The following is a 14,216-nucleotide window of genomic DNA, read 5'->3' on the forward strand; positions in this document are numbered from 1 at the left end:
TGCAAGGAATGTAGAAATACATATAAATATGGGTCTTTTCATAATTGCTTCACATATGGTGACTATATTTCGGTTCTAATTTTCATATTACTGTTGGTTTCAATGGTGATCATTTAATTAGACATGAAATAGATACAAATTGAAAAATGTAATATGTGTTTTTTTTTTTTGTTTTGGTTAAACTTTTTTTTTTATTACTCCAACATAATGTTTGTGAATAAATATATGTATGTATGGAATTTAATAAGTAACATAATTCGTTTTTGCTCATGAAATTGTTCATCAATAAAATGTGCTCTTGTTTTTATGTATTCATGTATGCTTTCAAACGTTTCAATTATTCGAGCAAATTTCGGTCAAATTGACTCATCATTTTTTTTGTTGTTTCCTCTTTTGATAATAGACAACCAGAATTCTACATTTGTTTTAATTTATTTCCTAAGTGTTTTTTTCTGATCTTTTTTTTTGTCTTTTGCTCAGTGAATTGTGTATGTATGTGTGCGTGTGTCTGTGTGTTTGGTGTTAAAAATATCTGATGTATAGTGCCTTAAACATTGTTTCATTTTTCTCATTTTTGTCAAATTGGTCGGTTTAATTTTGGTTTTTTTTTTTGCTTCTTTTATTTTTTTGCATCGACCGTTGCTGATGTGGCAGTTATATTTGTGCTACCGACGACGCCATTGCCACCACCACACTTTGATTGTTCGTTTTCTTTCAGCGTAAATGTGACATAGTACCTAAAATTGATCAAAAAGAAATCATATTTCTATTATGTGGATAAAATAAAAAGGATACGAGCATACTACCGTTTATTATTATCTAATTTTTCAGCTGGCAATGTGATCAATTGTTTGTTGTTACCATGTGATAATTCGAGTGAAACGGTGTTGTGCGAATTATTTCCGCTGCCACATTTACCAGCGCCACCAATTCCGCCGCCTTTTGTACAAATCTTCGGCAAATAAAAGCTTCCCATGCTCGTCTTACCAAAACCATATTTTGGCATCGTATGATGATTCATCATTGGTACTGTGAACATTTCATGAGAAATACAATAAAATAAATAATTAATAAAATGAGTTATAAACACTGGTGCCATCATCACACATTATATATGTGAAATGAAAATGAAAGCGAACAAAAACAAAAACAAAAACTCGCTCCATATGTGCCATCATTTAATTATCATAATTGAAACATCTTTCTCAGCCATAAAATCTTGCATGCATCAAATGAATTTTAGATGCTCACTTTGACGCAAAGTAAACAAAGGCGAAAAAAAAAAAACTCAAGCCGAGAGAAGAGCAAAAAAAAAATGTTACACTTATGGCCCAATGCACAAACAAATGTACAACTATAAAAACTATAGTTTGTTAAAATGGCCCAGAATGTTTTAAACATGCAAAAAAAGAACGTACACACAAATTGAATGAGGAAAGAGAAAAGAATGTTTGGCAAAAAAGTAAACACAAGCTCAAATTTCGAAAAATTCAGTTTGTGGGTTTATGGTTTTTGTTTAACAATGACACATATGCGGTTTTTGATCTGTATTTCATTGCCGACAGAATATGTAGAGCATCATTGCCACCCATCAGAAAAACACAAAGAAGACACCGAGAAATGAACGAACAAAAAAAAATGACGCACAACTTTTTGAATTGCTGATTCAATTTGGCATCTTTTTATCCAACAACTTCTGTCTTTGTATGCACATTTTATTTTCATAAAATTCATAGCGCGCTTCATTTCAGCCGCGCAAATACCATATATTTGAAGCAACTTTAATATATATGAAATGCATTTCAAACGAATAACATGTGTGCATCATACTTACTATACGCCGCACATGGAATGCCTTTTTCGGTGTGTGTGCCGCGAGCCCAAATAACAGTAAACCATTAAGGAACATTACACGCCAACACGAAAAACAAATTAAATCCAAACGCCAGCGATGAACCGAATGCACCGTAGTCATAGCCGTCGTCGTCATCGTCATTTGAAGCAGAAGTCGTAGTAGCAAAATGGGGGGGAAAAGATGATAGAAATAAGAACGATGTTAAAAACAAGTATATTGAAAATAATATATCCCGGTTGATGAGTGTGATTAATAAGAATTGAGGCGCGAACACAACATATTCAAATTTAAGCCACTCAAATTCAAACATTCGCTCACAAAATCTCAAGCGTAAAACAATAAGAATTTGTAGTTTTATGAGCAGAAGGTTTAAATAGTTCATGTGGTATTTTAACCAGATTAGATGGTGATTCGAAGGAATTACGGTAGATTTATTCAGTCAGTTGGTTTAGTTGGGAGTATTATGTTGTTCGTATGTGGTTTTATACTACACGGTACCTGTATATGCATGAGCCGCATGAAGACAACGATGAGTTTTGCTGGTACAGTACATCGCCTTTTTGCAACGCGTGTAATCTGGGCTGAGTCTTCGTTCGGCCTATAAATATTGAAGCAAATCAAACAATTTGATTATGTCAGCCGCAAAAAAAAAAGAGAAAAGAACACCCTCGCACCGAAGAAAATTGATAATAATAGATGACAGGGTTGTAAACAAAAAGTCAAACGTATCAAACAGCACGTGCACACACACACACACACCTACACATGCAAATATTCTCTTACCTCCAAGTAAACATCGGAAATGTTTTGGAAATTATTGGATCCGCTCTTTTGTAAGCTTTTCAATACTTCGTACAGGAAAATTTCAAAATTCTTGAATGTATACTCTTTGTACGGATAACGTCTGAGTGTGCTACCCGTTTCACTGCCAATTTCCATGGTCGATTTATGGTAATCATCAACGGCTCGTTTCACTAGCAACGATTCATTCACTTTACTCGATCGAATCTGCAAACTTTTCAACTCCAACAAATGCTGGAATATTTTGTGCTCCATGTAATATCTAGAACAAAGCGATAAATATCAATTTAAAATAACGATTGAATGAGATTGAGATTGTGTGCAGTGATTTAGTATTTTGTGTGTTACCGTCTGATATTACGTTGTAATGTTTGCGATACGGTTGTCATATTACATGCATTTTTATCACCAAGTTTTCTCGCTTGATCAAAGCGTGAGCTAGATGAACGGCCATCGATGATATCACCAACTCTTGGACGTTCCGGCAAACTGGCTGTATAAATGGCGCGTGTTGTTAAATTTTTTTGTGTTGCACGCAATGTTCTTGGACTTGGTTCAAAACCAGAATCTTGATCTTTACTCAATCCATCAACAATGGTTAATTGCTTAACACTTTTTGCCCTTTTTTTTATATTTCTTTCGGCGACCATTGAATTGGCCATCACTTTTAACAAGTTCACTGTCCGAATATTTGCCACCATATGCTAAATTACGATTTAGAAATTCTTCATAATTTTCATTGCCGCCCGTTTCCTGATCGCTGCTTTGATGCAAAATAATATCTTCACCGCTTGCATCACGTGATTTTAAAACTTTAAAACTTTTCGGGCGACTTAATATCTTTTCATTTGAATCACCGTTTTTCAACTCTTTGCTTTCATTTTCATCCAATCCGGCCAATAAATCATCGATTGATTGGTCACTTTTGAGTACGGTAAAACTTGTTTTGCGAATCGTTTCTGTGGGTGGTTTTGGCGGTCCCAAATTATTACCTGTATCGTCTATTTCCTGATTTAAATTATCACTTTGTTGTTTTTCGCTTGGAAGAACTTGAAAACTTTTGGAAGCATCAACATTTGATGTTTTATCATCAGACGCTGCATCGGCTTTTTTATCAGCACGATTTTTTTCATCAATTTGAACACTTGTTTTTGCATCAGCACTCTGATTTAATTTATTCTCTGTCGCTTTTTCCGCTGGTTTTGTTTCTTTGGTTTCATCGATTGTTGTACTGGGTGCTGGTTTGACATCAATGGCAGTGGCTTCAGTAGTTTCGGAAACAATGGCCGGTTCATCGACAGTGATGGTAGTTTGAACGTTGTTTTGGCCACCACCATCTGCTTTTTCTGATTGTTTTGCTTCGTCTTGTTTTTCTTGGCTCCCTTCTTTTATAGTTTTTGATTGTTTAATCTCCTTACCATCCGTAGTTTCTTTTTCCGATGCCACAACACCCGATTGGATTGGCTTCGACTCTTGTAATGAGCTTTGTTCAGTCGATTTTATTGCGTTTAAATCATTGGACTTCTTTTCATCAGATGTCTTTTTATCGACAGACGACAATGTTTGAGCATCGGCCGATGGCTGAACCGTTTCTTTTGCGGAATCGTTCGATTTTTTAGTTTCAACCTTTTGTTGGGTATCTTCTTTAGTCTCTGCCTTGGCAGAAGTTTCAGAGTGTATCTTTGTTGAATTTTGCGATTCAGATGGAGTGTGAACATCAGCCACAGTAATTATCGATTTTTTTGTTGATTCTTCAACTGGAACGCTTCCTGCTTTTGCACTATCGACCATCGTAGTTTTATCCGGAGATTTCACTTTTGCAGATGATTCACTTGGTTGCTGTACATTAATATTCGATGTGAACTTTGCCTTCTTTTCAGTTTCCACTTTCTTTTCATCTTTTGACGCTTGTTGACGATGATCCTTTTTTCCAATTTCTTCTAATAATGTTGAAAAAAAAAATCGAATAAAAAGACAAAAAAAAATCGAATTTCATTTTAGAACCATTGAATATATGGAAGCAATTTTGGAATAAAGTGAAATGGCATACGTTTCTCTGGGCTCAATTGTGTTAATGTTGTGATTTTTTCTTTTCCATCCGATTCTTTGCCAGAGGCAACTTTTGATTTTTCCTTTGATCGATGACTATCACGTTTGCGTCGATAATTTCGATGGCAGTGTTCGCTGCTCTCCACTTCGCTCGATGAATTTTCCGTAGATGTTGCATCACGTCGACCTCTCGGTTTCTTTTTATGATATAAACAAATTTCCACATTACTTTTCGACCGGCAAATGTTATTGTCTGGGCCACTGTCACGCTGCAAGATTTCTATTCGTTCGCAGCTGTTGCTTCGAAAGCGACAACGGTGCCTATAATGATGATGATAATGGTAATGACAACCGCATGGTTTTCGAGAACGAGATTTTCCCGGCATTGCATCTTCCGTATATTTTTCTTCACGCTTCATTTCATCAGCATCTAGTTGGGGAATAAAATTCAAATAAAAGCAAATAATCATAATCATAAAATTGTGTGATTGTGAAATAGCCGACAAAAATATTGTATAATACCCGCATTCATATCCCCATCTTCATCCGTATCAGAATGGTCAACGTACAGCCAAACGTTACGCGTTTTTTTCGCTTGTTCATTTGCATTCGATGAACGTTGCTTTTTATCTCCACTAAATGTTAATGGCAATGGTTTAACCAATTCCTGATCATTCAATGCGTTTGGATTACGTCCCGATAAACGTAATTTATTCGCTGGTAGACCACCATGAAGTTGTAAAAATTTAGCCGTCGATCGATGACCTTTGTTCAGCGCACAGTCAAGTGGAGTTTGAACGACATTTCCTGGAAGTCGATAGATGCTGTTGATGTCGGCGCCAAAGTCGATTAACATCTATGTAAAACAAAACCAACACACAAATAAATAAATGTATCTGTTTTAATTCACATATTCACATTATTTAAACATAACATCAAATGAGAAATGGCAAAGCAATAAAAATCATCATTCACAAAAAGAAAACCGAAAATGAAGGAAGAACACACATACAAAAAAGAAAACAACAACAACAATAACAACCACAACAAAAGTCATAGCTCATATATCTGTTCTCTGTTGAATTTCTACATATGTTAAGATGTATATTTCGAATGATATACGATATTTGAATGCAAAAGGATAACTGCTGTGCTCAAAAACCGAAAAAGATGGATCATTCGGTTTTGTTGGTTGTTGCACATGTGTTTCGTTCACAGTATGAATACTAGTACGTGCCAGATGTGATGTAAAACAAAAGAGAGATAGAGGCGAAAGAAATAGAACACAACGAAGACAAAAAAAAGAGAGACATCGATATTTTCTATACGTACTTTGCACATATCAGCATAATCATTGCTAGCTGCTATATGTAAAATGGTGCGACCATCGTTGCTTGTTGTGTTTACATGTTTTGGTCGTTGATCCAATAACCAAAGAACTAGTTCACGTCGACCAGAATTGCTAAAAACAAATACCATGGGATAAATGTTCACAAATAATGTTCGAATGATTATCTAAAATAATATTTGTAAATAAAACTGTATCAAAAATACAAACCTCGCTTCATGCAATGGTAAATCGCCTTTGGCGTTACGTAGCCACAGGTTGGCCTTTCGATCGCGCAGCAATTTTACCTGTTTGTTAAAAAAAAAAATGAAAACAATTTCCATTTGAATGTTCAATTGTTCAATGTATATTATCATCTGTCCATTTTCTCAAATCAAAATTTTAATTTGTGTACATTTTCAATTTACTTACGGTTTCAAATTGGCCTTTGGCGCACCCACTTTGGGTTTGTCCATGGCAGATGGGAATACACAATTTAAATAAAATGCACATGGAAAGCAAAAATGAAGACAAAAACGGAAAACCAAATTACATCATTTCTTTTGAAATACAAAATTAAAATGATTCATACCAATGGGCTGGTGTTCGTCCTTTACGATCCTGTCGATTTGGGTCAGCACCTAAATCCAATAGCATATACGTCGCATCAGCATGCCCAAGTGTAACAGAATAATGAAGGGCAGTACAACCGTTGGTATCTGGTATTCGGGTAGAATACAAAAAAAACGAACAATTTTAAATCAATTTCTTTGTATACTTAATATGATTACGTTCGATTATTTGCAATAAAGTTTAATAATTTACCAATTAAATCGACCGGTGCACCGCATAAATTAGTCAAAACATTAATGCATTCGGTGTGTCCTCTTGATGCGGCACAGTGTATAGCGGTCAGTCCATCCCTATTTTCGATTAAAATTATTAATTTATTTTCGAATTTTATTAAAATGATCAACAAAAGTTTAAATAATTGCATTCGCATACTTATCAGCGCTTTCGACTCGTGCACCAGCTTTGACCAGCATCTGTGCATTATTTGGGCGCATTTATACAATCAGAGATGGGGCAAAAAAAGAGCAAAATTACATCATTTTTTTTTTTCGTTGTTGGTTTTGTTTTAGTTGTGAATAGCATACCAAAACAGCTTTGACAGCACCAGCTGAAGCAGCCCATAATAGAGGTTGACGTCCATCTCGGTCACATACATCAACTTGTACATTTGGTTGTTGCAAAAATATTTCCAAAATGTCTAATGCTAAGTTGGCCGATTGTGATTGGTAACCGGAACCATTGCTCATTTGTGCTGCATAATGTAGCTGTATATAATGTACAACGAAAATAACAAAAAAAAGGGTGGAATGAACGGAAATGAAAAGAGACATTATTTAAAAATTTATTGTAAATCGAATTTTTCTATCTGTTTTTGTTTGGTTGGTGGTGTATATTATACTGTACTCTACCGGCGATCCGCCATTCAAATCTGTTATAGATATATCGGCTCCAGCTGCCAACAATGCACGCAACGCTTCAACTTCACCGCACACTGAAATTTTAATATAATTCATTGGTCGCCGAAATTAATAAACAAAAACCACATTCGATTCACTTATGCAAAACGATAACGATTACAAATATTTGCACATTTTAAAATCTATAATATGCTATTATTACCATAAATTATTTTAAAAAAAAATCACTTACCACTTGCCCAATGAACAACTGAATGTCCTTCGTTATCGACAGCATTTACATTTGCTTTGTTCGCTATCAATAAATTTACCAATGCTGTGTTCCCTTGTATAACCGCCAGATGCAATGGCGTAAGGCCATCTTCATCAGCCGACTCCAATAAATCTGGAGCCGCTGTTGTTATACTTGCGGCCGCCACGAGATCTAATTGTCCGCAACAATAGTGAAGAGCACTGCAATTTAATTATTATTTACAATTAGAATCATTTTCAATTAGAATCAAACATACACATGATATATATTTATGAAGCTGAACTGTAAGTACAATTGAGTTAAACGAATTTTAATCGAAATGATAAAGTCAATAAATACCTTTTGTTACTTCTGTCACGTTGATATAACGTTGACTTTGGCTACAAATATTGTCAAACGGAATAATGTTAATTGAATAGGAAACATGAAATATTTGATTAACAAACTAAAACAATTTTGTTTTGAATATGCGATAAATAGTTCTTCAATCAATTGCAAATTTATTGAAAATAATCGAATTGAATCGATTTAAATCAATGATATATATGGTGTATGGTGAAAATTGAAATGTATTCGAGCGTGTGTGTTGTGTGTTTGTGCTGTGTATGTTTGTGAAAGAGAGTTTGATATGAACTATAAAGCGTCGCTATCGATAGACGTCAAACAACGCATACAAATCGATTAATTAGTTGCCATTGTGAATCATTGTGGTTTCAATGTGTTGTTAACCTTCCTCCATTTGGATGGTTTGCTTGTATCTTATTTATGTTGTATTTTCAAAACAAATAAACAAATAAATCTTCTTATTCGATTTGATGGGAGGCTTGAAATGTTGCATTCGAAAAATGTCCCATTAGTAGCAACAGAGTGTAGCAAAAATGGATTTCTTGAATGTTCCATTCCCTGATTTTACGGTGTCAACGGTACAATTTACGAAGACAACAGAAAATCCATTTCGAACACAAGATGCACATCACCATCTAAATTGGTCTCTATCTACAACGTAACATGAAGCACAAAGTTTTGACAAGAATAAAAACATAAATTTGAAAGTGGAATTCTCAAACAAAATGCATACTTATATTGAGGCGCATAGAGGAGTAGTGTTGCTACAACACACAACTGATAAATGGTATACATTCGTTGCTACGCTACTGAATGCCATTCATTGTAAAAATAAACAAAAAAACGTATTTGAATTTGGTGAAAATGTGATGAACGTTGCTTTCTTTTCGACCGTCTCTTTTCAGTTATTTTTTACAATTGTTGATGTGGAGATGTTTCCATCTCATTTTTGAAACAAATAAATTGAATTTGAGTTTCATCTTTTTTTTTCTCGTTTAAAGTATGAAGTGGACTTAAGTGTGATGCCTTTTCTTGTTCAACAAATCATTTATTGTTTCGAAGATTTTATTTTTTACCTTAGATTTAATTCAATTTAAAAAAAGAGGTCATTATTCTTTGAATGTTGTTCATTGAACGAACAAACAATCATCAATTGCTCTCTCATACTTTTTGTAAGGGAAAGAAAACACTTAACACGAAATGATAATAAATGCGATAATTAGTCCGTCATGTTTCTTGTTTCACTTTTGGAGTGGCCCTTCTTGTGTTCTATTGTTTTCAATCGTTGATAATAAAATGAATGGATTTTTTTTTTGTATGGTAATACTATTTGGTCAAGGAACTTTAGTTTGGGGTTTGTAGTAGCGTCCCATATTATCGAAAATGGCGGAAATGGCCGAAATGGAAAATGTTTATATCGACCTTGAAAGCAGACCGTTTTAATCGAATCGCTTTCAATCGGATTCACTGTCAACTAAAACACGATATAGTGGATGGAAGTTTTGCAATTCGTGAATCAACCGACCAGTCAATATTTTGCGTTTTTTTTTCTCTTTTTGTTTCGTGTGTTCGGCACCAACAATTACCAGTCATAGACTGCTAGTTATGTGACCGTAAGAAATCCGTCAAGGTAATATTGTCATATTATTTGTTGTATAAAAACGAGAATGGGAAAAAAAGAGAAGAATTTACATGGAATTATGACGAGAATGAATGGAAAAAACAAAAATATATAAATTCGTACATAAAATGTAGTGTATTTATATGTATTTTTTTAACAACTCAATTGGTATAGAGCAGGTTTGTTGTTCGTTTTTGCTTACCTTGATCCGCAGCTCGGTCACGATATCATCTGATTTACCTTGAATTAGTGAGCCCGATGACGTTATACAAAGATTTGGACAATAGATTAAAATCCATATGAAAAATAGAGAAAGGTTAAACATTATCGCATGGTAACTATAGACAAACAACAGGACTCGGCAATTTTTTGTTTTGTTTTGTTTTTGTTTTGGTTTCATATCAACGTCGTCGCTGTTGTTGATTAGACGAAATTAATAACGCTTGAAAATGAAATGTGTGTTACATGTTTAGCTAAAAGAAATATGAAAATGGAATGAAACAAGAAAAGTAATTCACCTTGCTGACATGAATACATCAACGTAGTGCATCCTTTGGCCAAACGTTTTTTACGGTCGGGCAATTTTTTTGGACTAAAATTTTTATCGGTTAAATCCATTTTTTCGTTTATAAACAGGAAAACACTTTTATGGAACTATTATGTGCGTGTATGACGATATTATTCACAAAAACTTCTCTTTTTTGGTGCTGCTTTCGTTCACCACTTTTTCTCGTTTAAAAATTCAATCGTGCTAACAATGTCCCAATTCCGATAACGACTTTTCTATTCATAAGTGCCAATAGAGAAAACTATCTCAATAATTTTCAAATTGAAATATCAACACATTTCGTACGCTCCAAATTTCTGAATATTTACACAGAGTGAGTAAGAATCTCGAGCTATCTCACATTTCCTGTGAAAAAAGAAAAAAACATTTAATATTTTACTTCATTGTTTTTATAAGGCAGACTGACTAAAAATTACAATTTTATCATAGTGTTTCGAAAGAATGGAGTCTAGAGAATATTGATCTTGTAAATGTAAAGATGTTTTGAGTCACACATATTTGTATAAAAATCATAAAATTTCTGCTACAATCTAAATTCGATTTTCAAATGAAATAGAAGAAAAGGTTTACCGTATTCAGGATGTGTGTTTGTGTGAATTTTAGAAATATGAACAGGTTTAAAAGAAAATTTGGAATTTATGACCAGAATAAGCAATAAATTCGACCACTATGTTTGCCACAAATCACAAACTAGTGGTGACCATGAAACAAATTAGTTCATTATGCTATGAATGGAAATGGTATGTGTCTTGCCAGAAATAGAAATTTGTTGTTTTTTTTTACGTTATTTTCTGTGAAATTTTTTACATACGTAATGATGGTAGAAAATAAAACTGCAAGCATCTCCGAAAAATACTCGTCGTTTTTTATTTTTTATTTTCAATAGTACCACTCGAGAGATTTGTGTGTACGCGCACGCTTTTTTCCATAATATCGTTTGCTCGAAATCATATGTTTATGGGTATAAATAGAAAGTAATTTTGCGTGAGAAACGGTTGACCCGGTGCGATTGTTGGGTTTTTGTCAGGATTTTGCATGAAAAAAGGCACATGTCGAAACTACAAATAAAATAGCAATTATGTGCTCGGTCAGAATGTAGCACATGGTCAAGCATTCTAGTTTAGTTACATATAAAAGAGGAAAGGAAAAAAAAACTAGAAAAGTCAATAAAAGTAAAATTGGTTTATATACGATGAGACTTCCTGCCGTTGCGTTACTCCATTTTCAGGTATTTTCACACAGCTGGATTAAAAATCAGGGTAAATCCACTTTACACATTTGATGCTCCTTAAGAATGGATTTGAATAGGGCTTTTTGTTCGAACGTTTTTTTTTACTCAAAGAAAAGTATTCATAAAGAACCATCTCTAACGAGCCGAAATGTGATTTCAATAAATAGATTGTATGGCATGATTTTCTTATTCACTGTAGAAAGTCGAAACAATTTTTAGATCGATGAATATAGTAGACCTTTCCACAATTACATGTAATTGATTGGATTTGTGAAAACGATTTGCATACCACCCCGTTGAGTGAAAAAGAAACTTGTCGGCTGCCGTTTATTTGTGCATGAGTTATTTTATTAATTAAAACCGGCCCGGTTGTACTCATAAGTAGCTGTGTGCCAATTCTTTTGCGTGTAAGAAAGTTCAATTAAGGTGGAAAAAAATGTATTTGTCTGCACATTGAACTCAAAATAAATTGGTCATTTGTCGACCGATAAAATTTGCATTCGTTTTTTAATAAAACATGAAAAAAACAATGAGTTTTCCTAACAATTTTTTCTTGCCGAAGTTTCACACTTGTGTGTCAAATCAACCGAATACATAAGCTTCTGAAGTTAGAGATCCAAGGGGAGTTGGTTGGCAATTCCAAAATCTAGATCCATTTTTTGTACGAAAACTCTTTTAAATCGACATAATTTATAAAAAAAATTGTAACGGGGTAATTTCGCACTCCGTTCTTCAGGGGCAGTTCTCCCTCTAACCCCTGTTCAGAAGCTGTTAACATAAGTAAAAATATTGAAGTTGTATTAGTATTGTCTTGGGACGGGAGAGAAAAATGTGCATTCGATTTTTGGCGAATATAAATCAATGTGTGTGCAAGACATGCAAATAGATAACAAATAATTGCGTGAGTGTCTGCGTAAAATCGAACTTAGCATATATGTTTGCACAATGCATACACCTTTCGATTTCATTCGATATAACCGTGGCGTGAACTAATTTTCTCTTCATAATTTACAATATCGATATTATGCGATTGAATTTCCATTATGCTTGCCAATCGAATAACAATACAGTAGACAGTATGCGGCCTAAATTTTTGATTAAGAAACTTTGATAACAACCACACAGCAAGCAAGTTTTACGATAATATGCATAACTGCACACATAAAATTTCAAAGTTTATATGTGTGTTTTTTTCGGTGCTTTGTAATTGTGTAATTGGCGATTTTATTTTTTTATTTTTGTGGCTGCTAAAATGCCATGACTATGCATGTATTCTTTATTAAAACTTTGATTCTGAAGCTAGTTAAACAAACAGCGTAGAGAAAAAAAACATGCCATACATACGAATATAATATATTAGAAATTGGTAGAGACATGTATAACGATTTTAATGTTTTTACTAAAAAAAATTCTAATTATTTTTATTCTTGCGAACTGAATGTAAACTCGCATGTAATGTAGTTCTTTTAAGAGTCTCATTAAAATCAACCTCTAATCAGTATAATATTGAAATGACTTGCAAAACGATGGCATAATTTTCCAATCGCAGAACTGCCATTGGTCTAACGAATTTTCGATAAAAGAAACAACCAATTAGAGTTTTGGTCGGATGTACCATTCCGATTGGAAAACACTTTGGTGCCATACTTTCTTTTCGTAAAATGCATGCACATTTGCGTATTTCTTCTGTTTAATGTGAAAACTGCTTCGATTCGATCGTTTACGATACATTCAACCGCTTTGCGGTTCCATATATAAACTATGTGAATTTAATTTTGCTGCGAGATTATTTTTATAATTTATATATGTGAAACTATTATGTTCGAATGTTTGAAAATTGTAAATGTGACATTTAACTTAAAAACAATAAATCAACAATATAATAAAACCAGTTCACCTTTTATTCCGTTTTATTTTTTATCCACGCACTCGTATTGACAATGTTTGGTAAACAAAAACCATCTCATGCGATCACTGGCGAAAGTCAAGAAAATACGTTGTTTTTCGATTTATCACAATAACACCACAACGCAATGCATAACTTTGAATCAAAAATTGAAAATTTCAACAAAGTTCGAGAAACGGGAAAACTTAGAAATATGCAGATGATAAAAACCAAATCACGTGCGGTTGACACGTTTTTCTTTTCTTGTTAATTAACACCTTAAGGTTTCAATATGTTATAAATTTACGTGTTTTCCCCAGAATAATACTCCCAACTTGCACCTTTGCACGAGGAAAACTGACTGACAATCAAGTGTTTGTTCTAATCATATTTTAATACGTGACGTTAATTTCGACTTGGGGCACCAGGCCGCCGGAGAAAGAGAGAGCGTTCATGCTTTGAATTCAACAAAAAGCACCTGAGGAAATAAAAAAATAAGCAAGTAAGAGAGCGAGAGGGATGTAAAAAAAAATGTTTACATTCACATAACCAAGAATGACTGCTGGGAAATCAGTGTTTGAAGGCGAAGACAATATATGGAAAATATACACGGGCGATCGAAAAAAAGAACCGAAAATAATTCACTTAGTTCCAATTTGTTGCAGCCGTTACTGTTCTCATTTGTTTCATCATCATTCATGTTAGTAATGTATTTGAAGTGAGACTGCGCCACAAAAATGTGTACACATATATGAATTGTGTGTGAAACGTGTAAGGGAATTAATTGAATG

At 33.9% G+C, this 14,216-nt stretch overlaps 1 protein-coding gene across 1 annotated transcript; it reads right to left on the bottom strand.

Annotated features, from left to right (window-relative positions):
• Positions 1-570: 570 nt before the first annotated feature.
• LOC116345604 (ankyrin repeat domain-containing protein 12) lies at positions 571-13,726 on the bottom strand. The gene is given in 22 exon segments (XM_031775061.1): positions 571-737; positions 807-1,029; positions 1,835-1,855; positions 2,354-2,453; positions 2,639-2,918; positions 3,005-3,273; positions 3,275-4,596; positions 4,707-5,135; positions 5,228-5,561; positions 6,038-6,167; positions 6,264-6,340; positions 6,465-6,492; positions 6,625-6,751; positions 6,858-6,955; positions 7,038-7,078; positions 7,190-7,369; positions 7,514-7,596; positions 7,755-7,975; positions 8,115-8,155; positions 9,944-9,981; positions 10,260-10,654; positions 13,438-13,726. Coding segments are annotated over 21 exon segments (4,260 nt in total). The 5' UTR covers positions 10,360-10,654; positions 13,438-13,726; the 3' UTR covers positions 571-619.
• Between the last annotated feature and the right edge of the window lie 490 nt (positions 13,727-14,216).

Source organism: Contarinia nasturtii, unplaced genomic scaffold, assembly GCF_009176525.2.
Source record: "Contarinia nasturtii isolate CC-2019 unplaced genomic scaffold, AAFC_CNas_1.1 Cnas_scaffold_1371, whole genome shotgun sequence".
NCBI lineage: Eukaryota > Metazoa > Arthropoda > Insecta > Diptera > Cecidomyiidae > Contarinia > Contarinia nasturtii.